This window comes from Ptychodera flava, chromosome 7 (genome assembly GCF_041260155.1).
Source record: "Ptychodera flava strain L36383 chromosome 7, AS_Pfla_20210202, whole genome shotgun sequence".
Taxonomy (NCBI): Eukaryota; Metazoa; Hemichordata; class Enteropneusta; family Ptychoderidae; genus Ptychodera; species Ptychodera flava.
The window spans coordinates 35,151,312-35,170,535 of NC_091934.1; the positions used below are offsets into that span (position 1 = coordinate 35,151,312).

Sequence of the window (19,224 nt, forward strand, 5' to 3'; positions counted from 1 at the left end):
CACTAATTATGCATGCCACAACAATATAAATGAACCTGCACATGTAGTGCAGTATAGTGTAGTATCCTTGTACTAAGTTTAAAAAGAACTGGCACAGGCATATCTCAGATATCTGCATTCATGAGCCCCTATGCATTGAGATATAGCATTATTCTTTATTATCTCTTAATTAGCCACCCTTGAGCCCCTGTGGATGAATCCAGGAGACCCTGCGGATGGATATCAAATACAGGAAATATAACGGCCGTCACACAGCCATTTTTTGTTGGAACATTACAAAAATTGGCATGCATCTATATGACATATGGATTAATATGATAGATAATATCATAATAAAAAGATAGTGTCGATTTACAAGCACATATTGATGAAGTCAAAACGGCTCTTGCAATGCTCTGCCAACGTGAACATGCTACGTTCGTTGACAATGACAATGCATTTAAATTCCGCGACAACACGATTGACACATCAGCATTGTACCGTGATGGCCTTCATCTTAGTGTCAAAGGCTTGAGGAAAATGTTGATGTATGTCGACCAGATGTTCACTGCTGGGGAATTGGACAACCGTGCTAGTCGGCAGCCAAGCAGCAACAGTTTGTCCAATCGACCAGTGTCCCAAAGAATGCGATCTACCTTCAATGCTAACTTTGGTACTCTTGGTGCAATCTGACCCGGCAACCGTGACCAACGCAATCGTCCAACCAGATATGATGTTCGCTCTCAGTCGAATCGACGGTCGCATCCGACGTGCTTTGATTGTGGTGTCGTCGGGCATGTAAGAACAAGATGTCCGCAACGCCAGGGCATTGGTCGTCGTAATGCGCAGTCAAACGCCAACCAGATTAGATGTTTCAACTGTGGTGAACAAGGCCACACATTCAGAGTTTGTCGACATGGGGAAGTTATTTCTTGGTGGTCTTGTGGAAATTGCGGCCACAAAGCTAAGAACTGTTCCCGTGACTAGGTATCCGGCCACAAAGAGAGTGGCGCTCATACATCAACACACGACAACATGGCTCTCAATCCAGCTTCGCTCTGTTTTTCTCGCAACTCTGTTCAGAATCCGTTCTATGAACTTTCCAAAGCCAAGGATTTCCGTATAGGTCACTGGAACATTCAACACATCACTAACAAGACTGATGAATTAAGTTTAATTTTAAATCATGATATTAAGCCATTTGACATTCTAATTCTTAGTGAAACTTTTCTTTGGGACACGCACTCTGATTCTGAGGTTTTCATTTCTGGTTTTGATTTTATGTCGGAATGATAGGCAAGCTGGTATTGGTGGGGGTCTTGTTACGTACATTTGTTCCGATATTTCATGGATTCGTAGGTTTGATTTAGAACATAATACAATCGAAATGATGATTCTTGAACTTCACATTAAAAAAAGTCGCTCACTCATTGTTATCGGTGTTTACAGACCACCAAGTTCCACAATATCTGTTGACAAGGAACTTGAATCAGTCTTTGAGTCTGTTTATCTCGAAAACAAGGAAATGATTGTCTTGGGTGACTTCAATTTTAATCTTCTTGTGCCTATTGGTATGAATCATATATGGTCTGTCTCAATTTAGAACAACTTGTCACTGCCCCGACTCGGCCTGTCTCTGGTACACTCCTCGACCATGTTTATGTAAATTGCCCGATGAACATTTCCGCTGTGTGTATACCTAAAGTTGGTCTGTCTGATCACTACCCCGTTTGTATTGTGAGACGTAACCATGGCAACAAAAACAATACTGGCTCCCACATTTGTGTTAAATCAAGACAGTTTTGTGATTTAATGGCGACTTCATGGCCACAAGTTTCTCTGTCAAATGACGTCAACTTAGTCTTTAATGGTTGGACTAGTATTTTCAATAATGTTTGTGATGCAAACGCTCCTTATTTTGATAGGCGCATGAAAAGGTACAGACAGTCGCCATGGTTTTGCACTGAGATTCTTGACCTCATTCATGTAAGGGACTATCATCTCGTTAAAGCTACATATCATCTCGTTAAAGCTACAAGGTCAAATTCTCCCAACGATTGGTCATTGTATAGATCCCTGAGAAACAGGGTTGTTCACACCACTACTTACGCAAAGCGCAGGTACTATAAAGATATCTTCAGTAGCAATTCTAGCAACCCGTCTGTTATTTGGCACCCTGTGAATGAAATTTTGTCTCAAAGTGATATTCGCACACAAAGCCCTTGCGTTCATAGTGATGGTTGATTACTAAAAAACCATAAGGACATTGCTCAGGCATTTAATGTTCATTTTACTGGAACTACTGATAAGTATCTTAACTGTATCAATGTTTCAAATGATTTGAGTATTACTGCTGTATGGGTTAATTGCAAAGTTGGCTCAACCTCCGTTTCTTTTTAAATTCTCCCGTCTCAGTTGATTTTGTAAAAGAGCAGTTTTCTCTATTGGATGATAGTAACTCTGCTGGAAAGGTCAATATATATCCCAAATTATATTACATATTCTTCCACCAGTATTATCAACATGTCTATTATCAATGGCATTTTCCTGATTGCTTCAAAAGTGCCAAGACTATTCCTATTCATAAGTCTGGTTCAAAAAGTGACATTGACAATTATAGGCCTATTTCTCTTTTACCTATTCTATCAAAAATTTTAGAGAAACATGTCCACAATATACAATTTTTTGCATATTAATAACTTAATTGTTGACTCTCAATCTGGTTTTAGAAAGTTACACTCATGTCATACTGTTCTACATGCTTAAGTTAACCGATCAACTTCTCAGCAACATGGATCAGGGTTTGTACAGTGGCTTAATGTTTTTAGACTTGTGTAAAGCTTTCGATCTTGTTGATCATGACATGCTGCTTCAGAAGCTTTTTACTTATGGTGTAACTGGGTCATCTTTAAATTGGTTCCGCTCCTACCTGACCGGTAGAAACCAGCTTGTCAAACTATGACGTGTTACCAGTTACTTGTGGAGGCCCACAGGGCTCAATACTGGGACTACTTCTGTTCTTAATTTTCATAAATGATCTTCCACTGTGTCTCAATGGGAGCAATTTGGAAATGTTTGCAGATGACCAGACCATGTGTGTTTCCGGGGCTACCATAGAAAATGTCAACTTCAGTTTGAATGAGGATCTTATACCGGTTTCAAACTGGGTTGTCAACAATGCTATGTCAATTAATACCACCAAAACAAAATGTATGATTGTTGCATCACGTCCTAAAATCAAGCTTTTTACTAATTCTGATGCCCTTTTCACTATACGCATCCCACAACACTCCAATTGTAAATGTTTTCACTCACACACTTCTAGGTGTGCAAATTGACAACATCTTAAGTTGGGATGATCACATTAATAAGCTATGTAAGAATCTGTCTATTAGAATTGGAATTTTTCGAAAACTGCGCCCTTTCACTCAGAGAAATGTACTCTTGGTTTACAATGCGTTATTTCTTTCTGTAGTCGATTATAGTTGCACTGTCTGGGGTAGCATTTCCAAAACAAATCTCCAGAAATTGTATAAACTCCAGGAAAGAGCTGGCAGGGTTATTTTAGGTGTCGATACATCTGTTTCCTCTCGAATTGTTTTCACTAGTCTTCATTGGTTGCCCATACTCTTTCGTCTTACTTAATTTATTGCTGTAATGACTTTTCAAGCTCTACACAATCTCGCACCTTCCTATTTATGTAATCTATTCCATCCTCTCACATATATGCATCATTTAAATACGCGCAACACTAGTCATGGTAATTTATACACGCCGTCATTTCGAACTGCTAACGGTCAAAGATCTTTCGCTTATCGAGCAGTTAAAATTTGGAACGCTATTCCCTCATTTAATGTGAGATGTTTCCATGGTAACCATTCAGGAGTAAAAATTACCAGTTTTTCAAAGATTCCACCTAAAATCCAGTAATCAACAGAAATATTATACCAAAGGGTTATTTTGGGTTAGAAAGACAAAACATGATATCCATTTTTACTGCCTTGTGTTTCCATAGTAACCTATTTGCATTTTAAAATTTCAAAGTTTTTCAAAATTCCATTAAAAGTAATCCCAGTTACTATGCAAATGCTCTCCTAAGTGTATTTATCACAGCATGAACTCCATGTTCATTTTTGTTTCATGTTGCCATGGTAACCATTTAGGTAACCACAGTTTTTTTATTTAAAACCATGCATATTTTAGATCAGGGGTATCTTTTTCGTTAACCAGACAAGAAAAGGCTATTTTACGAGATTCTGCCCATGAAGTGAATTTTCTAGTCTTTTGATGTGTATACTTGCACACCTTTAATACCCAAGGAAACAGGTATAATGGACGACAGTGGGACTCAAAAGTTTTGTGACCTATTAACAACCCGTTTCACTCTCAGAGTTGTATGCAGATTTTAAAAGTCGCCATGACAACCTGACAACAACATGGTCTTTTCAGCACTGAGACATACTGTAGCAGGGCTAAAATTGGCCATGGCCCTCCTGCCGGGAGGACGCATAATTTCAGTGTCATTGTGATTGATACATTATCAAAATGCAACGAGAATGGTTTTTATTGACCATCGTTTCCTGTGCCTGTCATTCAAGTACGTCAGTTCAGATATTGAAACTTTGTTGCAAAGTTCCACCGCACGGCCGGTCGTCTTCGTAATTTCCAGAACAAAGTCACATTATGTGCCTAGCTGGGTTTGACTGCATTCATCTACCTCGTCGCAAAGTGACGAACGGATCTTTCAACCTTTCAGCTTGGTGAAAAACGCATTTATTGATTCGCCAAAGGCCTGTGGATTCGCTTATTTTTGCACAAGTGCTACATGGACATAGGAAAAAGTTCGACTCACCCTAGCCCTCTCGATTGTTGAATACAACCAAGGTCCATGATGAGAGTTCTCGAATCAAAAACTGTAGCCGTGCTCGAATACAAATGTCTTCTCATTAAATTACGTCATTCTTGATATACAAGAGTTAGCATTCAAAATCTGTCACCCTGTTTTTTTCAAAGTTTGGAGAAGGGCAGAATTTCCATCTGAATGATTGAACGACGTGAAACGCAAAATTCCATCGCATATTATCCGGCAATATGTACACTGTACAGTAGAAATACTGTATCCGCTCCAGGTACGTATAACTATAAGCTTATACTCCACAAAATGGCCACAGGCGGCGTGAACTTTCTGAAAGGATTTCCTAAACGTCCTACTTGTTACCTTAGAGAATCACATGTGATGTCCTGAAAAGTATTCTCTGCAGTAATTCCAGTTTCTGTCAACATGCAAAGCTGAACGACATGATTATAGCACGAGACGTAGTGTACAGACTACACATTCACGCGCACGTTCACTCAATTGCGCATGCTCATATTGGCAGACTACACTGGCAAAAGAGTGCGCATGCGTAAAGTTATATTTGTAGCACTGATCTCGCGGAAACTCATGCCTTTGCTCTATTTCCATCCCAAAACTTCCTTGATTGCTTACATTTAATGCACATGAACAAAATAAAACCAACAACGTCAGCATAGGGAGAGGGTTTATGGTTTTCGCCACAACTACAAATGCCACGCTGAAGATACGTTTACAAGGCCAATTACACTGGCATAGACTCTCCACAGTCGCTGTGCCTTGTTTTGTGCACGCCCACGACTGCCACGATGGGCCTGCATTCGAAGGCTACGCTGTGCAGCTCAGCAGCTGTGAGCACGCGCTGCCAGACACAGCGACTGTCAGTTTTTGCAAGTATATGAATATTCATAAGGGTGGTGATGTCAAAAGGAACACCTAACTTGGCGGAGAGAATATACGTACGACAATTAGAAGTCACCCCTATTGACAAAATTAAAATAAACAACACCTCTTTTTCAGAATTCCCACAGCTTCAATGAACTGTTATTAGATTTCTATATAATACTTATAGCCCCTAAACTTGTAATAATAATAATAATAATAATAATAATAATAATAATAATAATAATAATATATGTACCAACTTTCCATGCAATCGCGCCTGGCATCGTAGAGAAATTTACGTGAACGGACAGACACAGATGGGAAACAAAATGGCCAGACCGCATCAAAACAAAAACCAATGTGCATATAAATAATGAAATCACTCCAGGCATCTTTGAGATATCTGCGTTAACAGACGGACGGACGGACGCACGCACGGACGGACGCACGCACGCACGCACGGACATGACCAAACCTATACCCCGGACGACTAAAAATGACCAAACTTTCATAAATGTTACATCACAGTATCTTCACGTGTTTCAGTATATACTGTAGTTGTCAGTGATTTTAAACTTTTTGCCACATGCTTTCGATTTCGTCGAAAGTGTTAAGATCAACAACATGAACAATATTCCAAAGGTAAAATGCTCAATTCTTTGACTGCTGTCATTGTATCACCGCTTTATATAGCAAGTGAAATTGCCTTTAGTCAAGTATTTCTTAGAGTCGCTCTCTGTCTTATATTCCTAATTTGGAAAGTTAGTAAAATATATATATAAATGGTAAATTACTTTCATTAATATCTTTTTCATTTCAAGTTTATCAACTTTCATCATGTCAATCCAGAAGTAAGATGTAAGTTCGTAAAATATGAAAATTAGTAATTAGCTTCAGTAAAAATGCTTAATGACTTTCAATAATGTTTTAACTTAGTATCTTCAATGTTCATCACAAGTATTGCCAACTTTGATCAAGTCAATTCAGATACATGTCCCTAATTGGGAAAGGTATTTAACTATGCAAATAAGTAATTAGTTGAAATAAAATGCCTAATGACTTCCCATAATGTTGTATCAAAGTATTTGCATTGTCAACTTTGATGAAGTCAATTCAGATATATGTCCCTAATTAGGAATGGCACTTCAATATGCAAATTAGTAATACGTTTTTCTAAAGGAGCGTTCAGTTATTATGGCCGGGGCGGCAAAATCCAGGGGGGTCACCTCAAATTTGAAAACTGCAAAGGGGGGTCATGTATTTTTCAAACAGCTCAGAGGAGGGTCACTTAATTTTCATAAGTATCCGTCCCGTCAAAAAGCAGTTTCAGTGTTCAGAAATATTCTGGGAGATAAAAATGATTCGTTGCATGATTTCATTCTCTGAAGTTATTCACCTGTAAATCTGAACAAAAGTATAATTATCTGTCACATGAACATCTTGACTTGACAACTCTGAGGCTTGTCTTATTGTAAATCAAGCTCACTGCACTGAGGGCAATGAACAATTCCTATTACTTACATATTAGAGATATAGCAAGTTTTGTCAGGGAAATTATTTAACAGTTACCTGTACTGAGACTACTTGTACCATGAAAAGTTAAATAATACTTTTAGGTGAAATTCCAATATCATAATTGTTGTCCACATCTGAACTTTTAAATACCCTATTTGAATCAAGTACATTTGTATCAATTATCAAACACCTATAAAAGCACAAATTAATTTAGTTTAGCATTGTAAAAAAATTATTCTTAGTTTTCTCATAGACTCCAGTGTATAGTGAATCAGCATTTCGGTGAAATTCCAAATCTAATTTCTTGCACACATATCAACCTTTAACCATTCTAGTCTAACTAAGTACTTTAAAATTAATTATCAAATATCTATAAATACACAGATTTAGATAGTTTTGTATCGGAAAAAAATTATTCATATTTTCCTCATTGACTCCAAGGGTACAGTGAATCTACATTTTGGTATAATTCCAAAATTCAATTTCTGGCGAACACATCGATTGGTTACCACGCTAATCTAATCAAGTACATCGATATCAATAATCGAGAGTACATAAATACATGGGTTTACCTATTTTTGTATTGGAAAAAAATTATTCATACTTTCCTCATAGACTCCCATGTATTGTGGACGAACATTTTCAGTGAAATTCCATAATCAGACTTCTTGTACACATAATATGCATACTTTCCTCATAGACTCCCATGTATTGTGGACGAACATTTTCAGTGAAATTCCATAATCAGACTTCTTGTACACATAATATGCACCTTCAACCATCATATTCTAATCAAGTACAATTATGTTAATTATTGAACGTCTGTATATGCACAAGTATACTAAGTTTTTCATTGGAAAAAAAAGTATTCACAATTTATCATTGACTCCCATGTATAGTGGATGAACATTTTGGTGAAATTCTAAGATCAAACTTTTTGTCCACGTGCCAGTTGTAACAACCCTATTTCATTTAAGTACATTGATGTAAATTATCAAATATCTATAAATGCATAGATATAGTTTTTCATTGAGAAAGTATTACATAGATTCCTCATACATGTATGAGAAAATATATGTATACCATGTATAGTGAATCAACATTATCACAGAGTAATATCATAGACAGAGTGGCAACAGCTATTGTTTAAGGCGTGAAGCGGTTACGTAAGCAATCCATGTTTGCCTCGCCTCACGAAGCTCTTGGCTCTCTTTTCTGAAGATGCCGACCATGCACCCTTCGGTAATTTTCGGATTTTCACCAATTGTTAAGCGAAAGTATGTTCGACAAAGCTTGTGTTGTTGTTGTCGTGTGGTGCTGATCGGAATTGATGTGCTGGCGAAAACGGGAGTGTTTTGAGCTTCAGGAAAGTGGGTTTTACCGTTTTAAAAATTCCTCTAATATTTTTATGAATATATAATGAGTGTGTTTGAACCAAATTTGAAAGTCTTTTATCGATACTGTCTGGTTTTACTCAATGGTTTACGGTCAGTCATACCGTCTTTTACACGTGCGCCAAGAAAGGACATGTTTATGAAACTGCTGGCGTGTTATGTTTTGATTGGCGTGAGGCAGTGTTTCTGGCCTGAGAGCTCACAAAGTAACTATGGTTGCTACGCGACTGGCAGTACGATGCATCTCGTCGTATGTTTCGCATAATCTCGTGTAATTATCAACCACAAACCAAGCCTCCAAAAAGTTTAACACCTTTTAAGCTCATTTTAATATGAAAAGCCAATAGTCTACCGAGACGACCATGGAACAAAAGGCATGCAAGTGTTGCCACTCTGTTTATGTTACTCTGTGACAATATCAACAGCTGATTTTTAATTAAATCCAAATATCGAAATATGTACACACACGCTTGCGCAAAAATATGAGGATCCACCAGTAATTTATGTCCAACCCCTTTGAGGGTAATTTCAAAATTATAGCAAGTCAGAATGGGAAATCTGAGCATTAACACCTTTTGAGTTTGTAAGGAAGGTCATTTGAAAAAATCTAAGCTCTTTTTTGGGGGGATTCTATCGCTCCATACCCCTGAGGTGTTTGTGTGTGCAGCTAATTTACTCAAGCAATGGGGGGAGGGGTCATGACATTTTTGTCATCTTGAAAGGGGAGGTCATCAAATTTTTGGTACAATGGGTAGGGGGTTCACTTATTTTGACTGATGCGCAGGAAGAATTGCCGGCCCACCCCGGCCAATTTAACTGAACGCTCCCTAAAACTGCTAAAACAACTTTCATGATTGTTTTCTCAGTGAATTTCAAATACACATAGCAAGTTTCGTCGACTTTGATACTACAATCCAGATGTATATCCTTAATAGGGAAAGTTCGTTCAATATGCAATTAGTGATTAGCAGCAATGAAAACGCAAAATGTCTTTCAATATTGCTTTAACGCTGTTTAATATTGCTTTAACGCTATGTTTCGCCAACTTGATCAATCTACGTATATATCCCTAATTAGGAAAGTTCATTAAATATGCAACATGACATCAAATCAATTCCAGCTATCATTATCATTCAAGGCAATTAAATCACCAGGTCAAAGAAACAAAGCCAAAACCAAAAAGAAATTAAAAAAGGATGCCACTGACGAAATCATAGTGCAATGTTGAACCACTCGTTGAGTGGTGGTACCAGGTGTCCGGAAAGAGTAAGCGTGTCCTGCTAGCATGCTACATCCGTCAAATTAGAAATCGGCTGAAGTAAAATGCTTAATGACTTTCGATAATGTTTTATGTAGTTTATGTAGCCTGTTGTTGTCTGTTTGCTTTTCGGTAGTTTATTGGCTGTTCGTTTCAATGTATTCCTCCATGATTTCTCGCTTTTAGCTCTTGACACCTATAGTTCTTTTTAATTCACTGACGAAGGGTCGAACCCGAACGTCTGTTGGTTTAATCTCCTGCCACCTAGTGTATTTTATCCTATGTTTTCCGGTTTCGTAGTTTTATCTCTTTCAAAGTCACTGGAGGGTTTTTTATAACTTGTTAAAGGTTTTTAAGGTGTTGTCAAATGGTATACCAATTTCATATGAAGGAACGAACAAAATTTTATGATATTACAATATTTTCCTTCAGGACAGACGATATATATCGTGACAAATAAAAAGTGTTTGTGAAATTTTGGCAGGTACATGTTGTTATGTAGGTCATTTCCCCCACACTCATCATGACCTGAGTTCAATTAGTCTAGAACATTCTCAAGGTCACTGCCCTTGATGACCTCACAACCTTGAATTCAATTAGTCATGTTTGGAATGTTCTGGAAAGTTGATTAGTTGTGTAAGGGAGATAATTTTAGAACAGTAATTAGCATGTCAATAAAAGTTCTAGATTGTTCTTATATGCCTTTATAAAAGGGACGTGCTCAGCTTCCAGTCAGACTTTTGGGATCGTGTCTCTTGTGTGTTACTAAACTCCAGCAGTAGTCATTCTCAAGACTTTTCAAGACCTTCACTGCCAACGCTGGATTTATACTGTGGACTTTGTGCAGCTGCAAGCCTGCAAGGACTGTTCATTCATCCAACTGACTGTTACAACTCTGAGACTGGAGCTTTGCCGTCCCAGCTGAGATAAGTAGTCTGTACACTTTTAAAGCTTGTACTCTGTCCCTAACTTAGCAATTAGTTTTGTTTTCGTAATAAATTTTGTTTAAACGGAAACTGCTGAGTTCACCCTTTTGTTCGTTTTCTCTGCACGTAACAAATTGGGGGCTCGTCCGGGATACGAATATTTTGAGCCGTTTGACAACATTTTGACAGCCTTTTCAAAACTACTGTATACTGTGAACTCAGCGAAATTCAATCATGGCGGAATTCAAGCCAGACGAATTTATGGATGACCTTGATCAGGACACATTTAATTCCCTCAGAAAAGACAACCTCATAGCACTGGCAAATTTCCTTAAAGTAGATGTCAAAAGATCTATGCGCAAGCGAGAAATACAGTTCAAGATTGCAAAACATTTAGTTAATTCTGGCCATTTTGAGGAGTCTGCCTTAAAAGATTATGAGCCTGAGTCTTCCTCTGAACTCAGAAAATTAGAATTAGAATTGCAGACAAATTTGGAGATTAAGAAACTAGAATTACAAATGGAAGAAAGACAGAAAGAAAAAGAATTACAAATGGAAAAAGAGAGACAGGCATTAGAAAAAGAAAAAATACGAATGCAGTTAGAAATGGAAGAAAGACAGAAAGAAAAAGAAAGGCAGGAAAGATTAGAAATGGAAGAAAGACAGAGAGAAAAAGAATTGCGATTAGAAGAACAGCGATTACAGGTAGAAATAAACGTTTAGAGCTTGGACAGTCAGGAAAATTCTTCCCTTCAGACAAGTTTGACATCACTAAGCATTTCAGGTTAGTTCCCCCTTTCCAAGAAAAGGATGTTGATAAATATTTCCTTCATTTTGAGAAAATTGCTCAGAGTCTGAATTGGCCTAAGGAGTCCTGGTCTATGCTTTTGCAGAGTGCTTTGGTGGGTAAAGCCAGAGAAATTTACATTCAGTTGTCAGTAGAGCAGGCTTCAGATTATGATTCTGTGAAGGAATTAATTCTCAAGGGTATGAGTTGGTGCCTGAAGCTTACCGTCAGAAATTTAGGGATTGTGAGAAGGTGAAGGATCAAACTTATGTTGAATTTGCTCGAACAAAAGAACAACTGTTTGATCGTTGGTGCTCTTCTGTAAAGTCAGTCAGAATTATGACAAATTACGACAACTTGTTTTGATTGAAGAATTTAAGAGGTGCATTCGGAGTGACATCAAGACATTTATCAATGAACAAAAGGCAGATACATTAGAGGTTGCTGCACGTTTGGCCGATGATTATTCATTGACCCACAAATCTTCATTTGTCAGCAAACCATCCCAGTCCTTTTCATACAGAAAACAATGCAGGTAAATTTAACTCCTCCTTTTCATCCAAGAATTTTTCAAAGGAGAGTAGAAAATCAAATGAAAACAGTTCACAAAATTCAAGTAACACTTCCACATCATCAGATCCCAAGTCTCAATCTCCTTCTGACAAACAGTTCGGTACACTTTCTGTAATTATTGTAAGAAAGACGGCCATTTAATGTCAGAGTGTTTCAAATTGAAAAGAAAACGTGAAGGTCAAAGTGGTCAAAGTGGATCTAAGCCCACCGGCTTTATTTCTTCATCAACTCAATTAGAGTCTAATAATGTGTGCAACACATTTTCTGAGGTTAAACCCCTCTTATCCCCAATTAATGAGGTCAAGGTCAATTCTTCTCAAGATAGCATTATGGGTATTTTCGAACCATTTATTCATGATGGTTTTATATCACTTTCTAGTGATTTCTCTTCCGCTACCCCTGTCAAAATTTTAAGAGATACCGGGGCTTCCCAGTCTCTTTTGTTGGCAGATACCCTGCCGTTTTCTGAAAAGTCATTTTCAGGTTCTAAAGTTCTTATTAAGGGGGTAGATTGTAATGACTACATTCCTGTTCCTCTCCATAATGTCTATTTGTCTTCGGACTTTGTTTCTGGACCTGTGGCTTTAGGTATTAGGCCTTTTTTGCCTTTTGAAGGGATTCACCTTCTTCTTGGAACGACCTTGCTGGGGACAAGGTCATTACTAATCCACTTGTGACTGATAATCCTAGTTTAGATCAGGATCCAGAGCCAATTGAACAAGAGATACCCGATTTATTTCCTTCATGTGCCATTACTCGAGCCATGTCAAAGAAAACTTCCGAGAATCAAAATACTCTCAAAAATAATGTCACAGATGTTGACTTAAATGACACCTTTCTCAGTCAGGTGTTTGACACGGATCATTCCGTTATCCCTCGTGGATTTGAAACTTCCAGTAAAACTTCTGCTGACCAAAGTCAGACATTTTCTAGATCAAATCTCATTGCAGAACAACACAAGACCCAGATATTTTGTCTTTGTTTGACAGGGTAGATGATGAAGGTAAAACTTCAGATAGCTCTGTTTCCTATTATACAAAGTCTGGTATTCTCATGCGTAAATGGAGACCTCCAGACGTTTTGGTTGATGACGATTGGGCTATAAAACATCAAATTGTGGTTCCAAAGCCCTACTGTGCTGAAATATTGCGCCTGGCCCATGAAACCCCCTGGGCTGGTCACTTAGGAGTCAGGAAAACTTATCATAAAATTCTCAGTCACTTTTATTGGCCTAATCTCAGGCAGGATGTAGCACATTTCTGTAAAACTTGTCACACATGTCAAATGGTAGGAAAGCCAAATCAGACCATTCCAAAGGCCCCTTTACAGCCAATTCCTGCATTTCAAGAACCATTTAGTAGGATACTAATAGACTGTGTTGGGCCCCTACCAAAAACAAGATCAGGAAATGAGTACATGTTGACAATAATGTGTACATCATCAACTCGGTTCCCAGAAGCCATACCACTGAGAAAATAAAGACAAAGACTATAGTGAGAGCTTTAGTCAAATTTTTCACTTTATTTGGCCTCCCTAAATGTGTCCAGTCCGATCAAGGCTCCAACTTTATGTCTGGTATTTTTCAACAAGTAACGGATCAGCTAGGCATTAAACAGTATAGGTCCTCCGCCTATCATCCAGAAAGTCAGGGTGCTCTTGAGCGATTTCATCAAACTTTGAAAAACATGATTAGGACCTACTGTTTTGACACAGAGAAGCAGTGGGATGAAGGAATTTCATTTTCTGCTCTTTGCTGTTAGAGAGTCAATTCAGGAGTCTCTTGGTTTTAGCCCATTTGAGCTTGTATTTGGACATACAGTCCGTGGCCCACTTAAGCTCGTTTAAAGAGAAATTCCTATCAGACGATGATGATTGTCTGAATATTTTGCAATATGTGTCAGATTTTCGTACAAAACTCTCTAAAGCATGTGAATTAGCCAGAGAAAATCTTGAGTCATCTCAACAGTCAATGAAAACCAATATGATAAAAGCACCTCAAAACGGAAGTTTGAACCAGGTCAAAAAGTTCTTGTTCTACTTCCAATTCCTGGCAAACCACTCCATGCTCGTTACTTTGGGCCATACCTAATTGATAAGAAATTGAGTGATTTAAATTACATCATAATAACACCTGACAGGCGAAAACAAAAACAGCTATGTCACATAAATATGCTTAAGCCATATTTGGATAGGGATAATCCTACTATAACTCAGCCTGTCAGTGCAGTCAGTTCAAACCATTATGAAGATAGTGATACTGAAACTGACTTGAGTGATAATACTCTAAACTCAAAGCTGGGCTCGGTCAAGCTTCAGAACTCAGAAATCCTGGAGAAGCTGGAGTCTACAAAGTTGGCACACCTCCAGCCAGAACAACAACAACAGGTGAAAGAACTGCTCCATGAATATAAACACCTGTTTCAAGATGTTCCAACGAGGACAAACGTCATCTATCACGACGTTGATGTTGGGGACAGTAAGCCTGTAAAACAACATCCATACAGACTGAATCCAACAAAAGCGAAATATCTCCAGGAAGAAGTCAAATACCTGCTGGACAATGACTTTATTGAACCCAGTAAAAGTAACTGGAGTTCGCCGTGTATACTTGTTCCCAAATCAGATCACAGTTATCGTATGTGCACGGACTTTAGGAAGGTCAACACTTTAACAAAGACAGACACTTTCCCAATCCCGAGGATTGATGACTGCATCGACCGAGTGGGAAAAGCCAAGTATGTGACGAAATTTGACCTACTGAAGGGATTTTGGCAAGTCCCTCTGACGGATCGTGCTCGTGAAATATCCGCCTTTGTTACACCAGACGGATTGTTCCAGTACAAGGTGATGCCATTCGGAATGAAGAACTCTCCGGCAACGTTCCAACGGATGATCAACGACGTCATATCCGGGCTAGACGGGTGTGCAGCCTACGTTGACGACGTCGTCCTGTATAGTGACACCTGGGAGGAACACATCAAGCTCATGCGGAAGTTCTTTGAGAGACTGAGTAAAGCAATGTTGACTGTCAACCTTGCCAAATCTGAGTTTGGTTGGGCGAGGGTAACTTACCTCGGACATACTGTAGGACAGGGTGAGGTAAAACCTGTTGATGCTAAAATCAGTGCCATTTCAAGTTTTCCCATACCCCAAACTGCAAACGACAACTGATGCGCTTTCTCGGTATGGCTGGTTACTACAGAAAATTCTGTCCAAATTTCTCCACAATTACTGAGCCTTTGACTAGCTTACTTAAAAAGAAAGTAAAGTTTGTTTGGTCAGAGCAATGCCAACAGGCATTTGATACACTTAAAGCCATACTGCAAAGTGCCCCAGTGTTGTCTGCACCAGATTTCACTTTGCCATTCAAATTAGCTGTAGATGCTAGTGATACGGCTGCTGGTGCTGTTTTATTGCAAGAGGATAGTCATGGTATAGATCATCCTGTTTGCTATTTTTTCACGCAAATTTAACAAATCCCAGAGAAACTACTCTACAATTGAAAAAGAGTGTTTATCTTTGATATTAGCTTTACAGCATTTTGAAGTTTATGTTACTTCTTCAAATCAGCCAATAGTGGTTTATATTGATCACAACCCTCTTGTATTTCTACAGAAATTTAAAGGCAAAAATCAGAGATTGCTTAGATGGAGTTTAATGTTACAGGAGTTTAATCTTGACATTAGACATATCAAAGGCAGAGACAATTTAATTGCAGACTGTCTCTCTCGTATTTAGAGTTTATTATTGTTCACTTTCAAGAAATTTTACTTTAGAGTAAAACAAAATTTGAGTACTTAAATCCTTTTCAAGATTACATTTGTAAAAGAAAGATTTTTCTTTGAAAAATTTTCTTTTTGAAGAGGGGGGTGTGTTATGTAGGTCATTTCCCCCACACTCATCATGACCTGAGTTCAATTAGTCTAGAACATTCTCAAGGTCACTGCCCTTGATGACCTCACAACCTTGAATTCAATTAGTCATGTTTGGAATGTTCTGGAAAGTTGATTAGTTGTGTAAGGGAGATAATTTTAGAACAGTAATTAGCATGTCAATAAAGTTCTAGATTGTTCTTATATGCCTTTATAAAAGGGACGTGCTCAGCTTCCAGTCAGACTTTTGGGATCGTGTCTCTTGTGTGTTACTAAACTCCAGCAGTAGTCATTCTCAAGACTTTTCAAGACCTTCACTGCCAACGCTGGATTTATACTGTGGACTTTGTGCAGCTGCAAGCCTGCAAGGACTGTTCATTCATCCACTGACTGTTACAACTCTGAGACTGGAGCTTTGCCGTCCCAGCTGAGATAAGTAGTCTGTACACTTTTAAAGCTTGTACTCTGTCCCTAACTTAGCAATTAGTTTGTTTTCGTAATAAATTTTGTTTAAACGGAAACTGCTGAGTTCACCCTTTTGTTCGTTTTCTCTGCACGTAACAATGTCATAACATACCTTTACTGCTTTTCCGGAAACCTCTGTAGAAACACTTTGTATAGTTGCCGCAAAAAATGGTGAAACGTTTGTACTGGTATCCGACATATAAATGTAGTCAGTGGGTACATCAAGTTCATAGCTGGCAATCTGTATCAGCTTTGTATGAAGTCCTTGTCCCATTTCAACTCCCCCACTACTTATCAGTACAGATCCATCCATTTGCACTTGGACATATGCAAATCCCTGTTAAAGGAAAATGTAAATGAATACAGTAAGCAGCAATCAGAACAATATATTCTTCTTACTCTTGTGAAGATGCGTTTCATGAAGGTTCACACAACATACACGAGAAGGGGGTGAATACGCAAAAGGAACCTACTAGATCAAATGCTCTTGAAAGTTGTTCAGCCTTGTTTTGTTTGTCTGAGTTCTTGCTTGTATTCAGTGTCACCGTAGTATGACTCATGACACAAAGTTATTTTCACATTAAAATCATTTTACAATGTCCTTGTGTTAGATTTTACTAAAATCGGTTCTGACTCGTTTAAGTTATGGCTGGTTATCAGAAAAAATTGCAACGAAATGGATGTATGGTATCGACATTGGATCACATCGTTATTCAAATTGACATGCAAGTGTCTGCCATTGTATTATTAGAGGTATTCCCATTGACAAACTTTGCATAAGATCTGTACAGGTATCTCTGGTAATGGCTGTTTATGTCAGAAAATGGTGACAAAATTTCACCTGCCAGCATTAAATATGTGAGGCAATTGAATGTAAATTGGCGTGGATATGCATGTCGCTGTACATTATCTTTTCAGCAAGTTTGAATGATATCAGTACAATGCGTCTGCGCGGTGTCTCTTGATGGCCTGTGAAAGTAGATATGACAAAGTGGTCGGACGGCCATATTGGATGGTATCGTGCCACAAATTGACATGTTGATGCATGTAATAGTACATTTTACTTGAAGATCGTGGAGTGATGATTTAGACAGTTGATAACTGTTGCGTGCGTTTGAGAAAAGCCAGTGACAAAGGCCAGTCAAGTTATGGGTTTTCCATTCTTTTCTGTTTCGCTTTGCGAATAATTAAATTGAGCATTTGTTTTCAGTTCCTGTTTATCTATGCATGAATGAATTAAGTGTCCGGGTTGCTCACTCTCATCTTCCAGCCACGGACCCTTAGAGCTTTCTCCCTTTCCGTCTTTTACTTGATGAACTGCTAACGAGTATTTGGTCGGCGTGATAAGTCCCAAGCGTTGGTGATCGATAGAAGGGAACAAAGGCAGGGGGCGTAATCAACATATATGGACTGGACAGAGATACCGAGGGTAAAGTAATAGGCAAAGAAATGACATAGGTAAGGCTTGCATAATCAAAAACCTTTACATGACATTTATAGATTATAACTCCCAGAACAAATATCGTTTTCTGTGCTCCTAATCAATTTGAAATGGCTTCCATCCAGTGTTGTTCTGCAGTATTAATGGTATAACCTATGAATCTTTAATATTGATACACTGTTATCAACTATATATTATTAACATTTGGTATCTTATATTTTCAAACAAAATACCATCTTTTGAATGATGCAAAGCTATTTTCGCAAGTCACTGACCTTTTACATCGCTCTTGCTCCTATTGCTCAGAAAATTAAACATTTTCCCGAATCTCAGGTTTGGGAACCTTTAATTTTTGAGAGCAGAGTGTAATTCTGATGCCGTAATATCAAGGCAGGATTTAGATCACTTGCGAAAATTTGTAAAATTCCGACACTCACTGACTTTGAGTGTGGAGATACTATGTTTTTTGTTGATATTTAAGGACTTCTAGATCTGTATGTCATGCAGTGAAAATCGTGTTTTCAAAGCTGTGCTCAGTCACGGGAATGGAGTGACTGTGGCTCAGCTGAACTTGTGTCTAACCGTTGTTTGTCTTTTACTCTGATTTAAACCTGTGCCATCACTTTTGGGAGCATCTCGTATTAGCCTTAAGCTTGGTGAGCTTGTCTTAGTCGTTGGTTCAAGCTATTTTAGGGTTTTCATAGCCGTTCAGTGAGCGTGTTGTTCGAGCACGCCGGTCAGGCTCGTGCCTTCTTACATCCTACAATGTCAGTGCGCATTCAATTGTGCAGTCTCCATTGAAGCAAAGTTTGCGACGGGCCAGTCCAACGCATCTAGATTCGGTTTTGCTACGATTACTCTGTCATTCAGTAAAGGACACTTTTCATTCTAAAGTTTGGCATCTTTGTCTAATTTCGGATACTCCATAACACTTGTTTTTTTTAATTCAGACGTTCTCACTGTATTATGAATTAATCGTACATACCACCTTCAACCCATAAACACCCTTGAACGTTCTGACTTTTTATGATTTATGGGAATTAAATCAAAGTAAACACGCGAAGGACTATTTTCTTACCTGCTTGTAATAACTAAAGATACCGAACACGCAAAGCGCTATTTTCTTACCTGCCCCCCTTTCTTAAAAGGTGGTCCAAAGCCATAAGCAACAGGAACTACGGCTAATCCTTTCTTCAACCATTTGTGCATTCTGTAAATGAACGAAATAAATTAATGCAAACTGGCGGATCGTGCTTAAACCAGGCCATGCTTGCACA

At 38.4% G+C, this 19,224-nt stretch overlaps 1 protein-coding gene across 1 annotated transcript in view; it reads right to left on the bottom strand.

The window, feature by feature from the left end:
* Positions 1-19,224, bottom strand: part of LOC139137402 (xanthine dehydrogenase/oxidase-like) — a 64,097-nt gene that overhangs the window by 14,388 nt on the left and 30,485 nt on the right. The window contains exons 24-25 of the mRNA XM_070705466.1: positions 19,076-19,157; positions 16,619-16,843 (exon numbers count right to left, since the gene is read on the bottom strand). Coding sequence (XP_070561567.1) covers positions 16,619-16,843; positions 19,076-19,157 — 307 coding nt within the window. The remainder of the gene's footprint in view (positions 1-16,618; positions 16,844-19,075; positions 19,158-19,224) is intronic.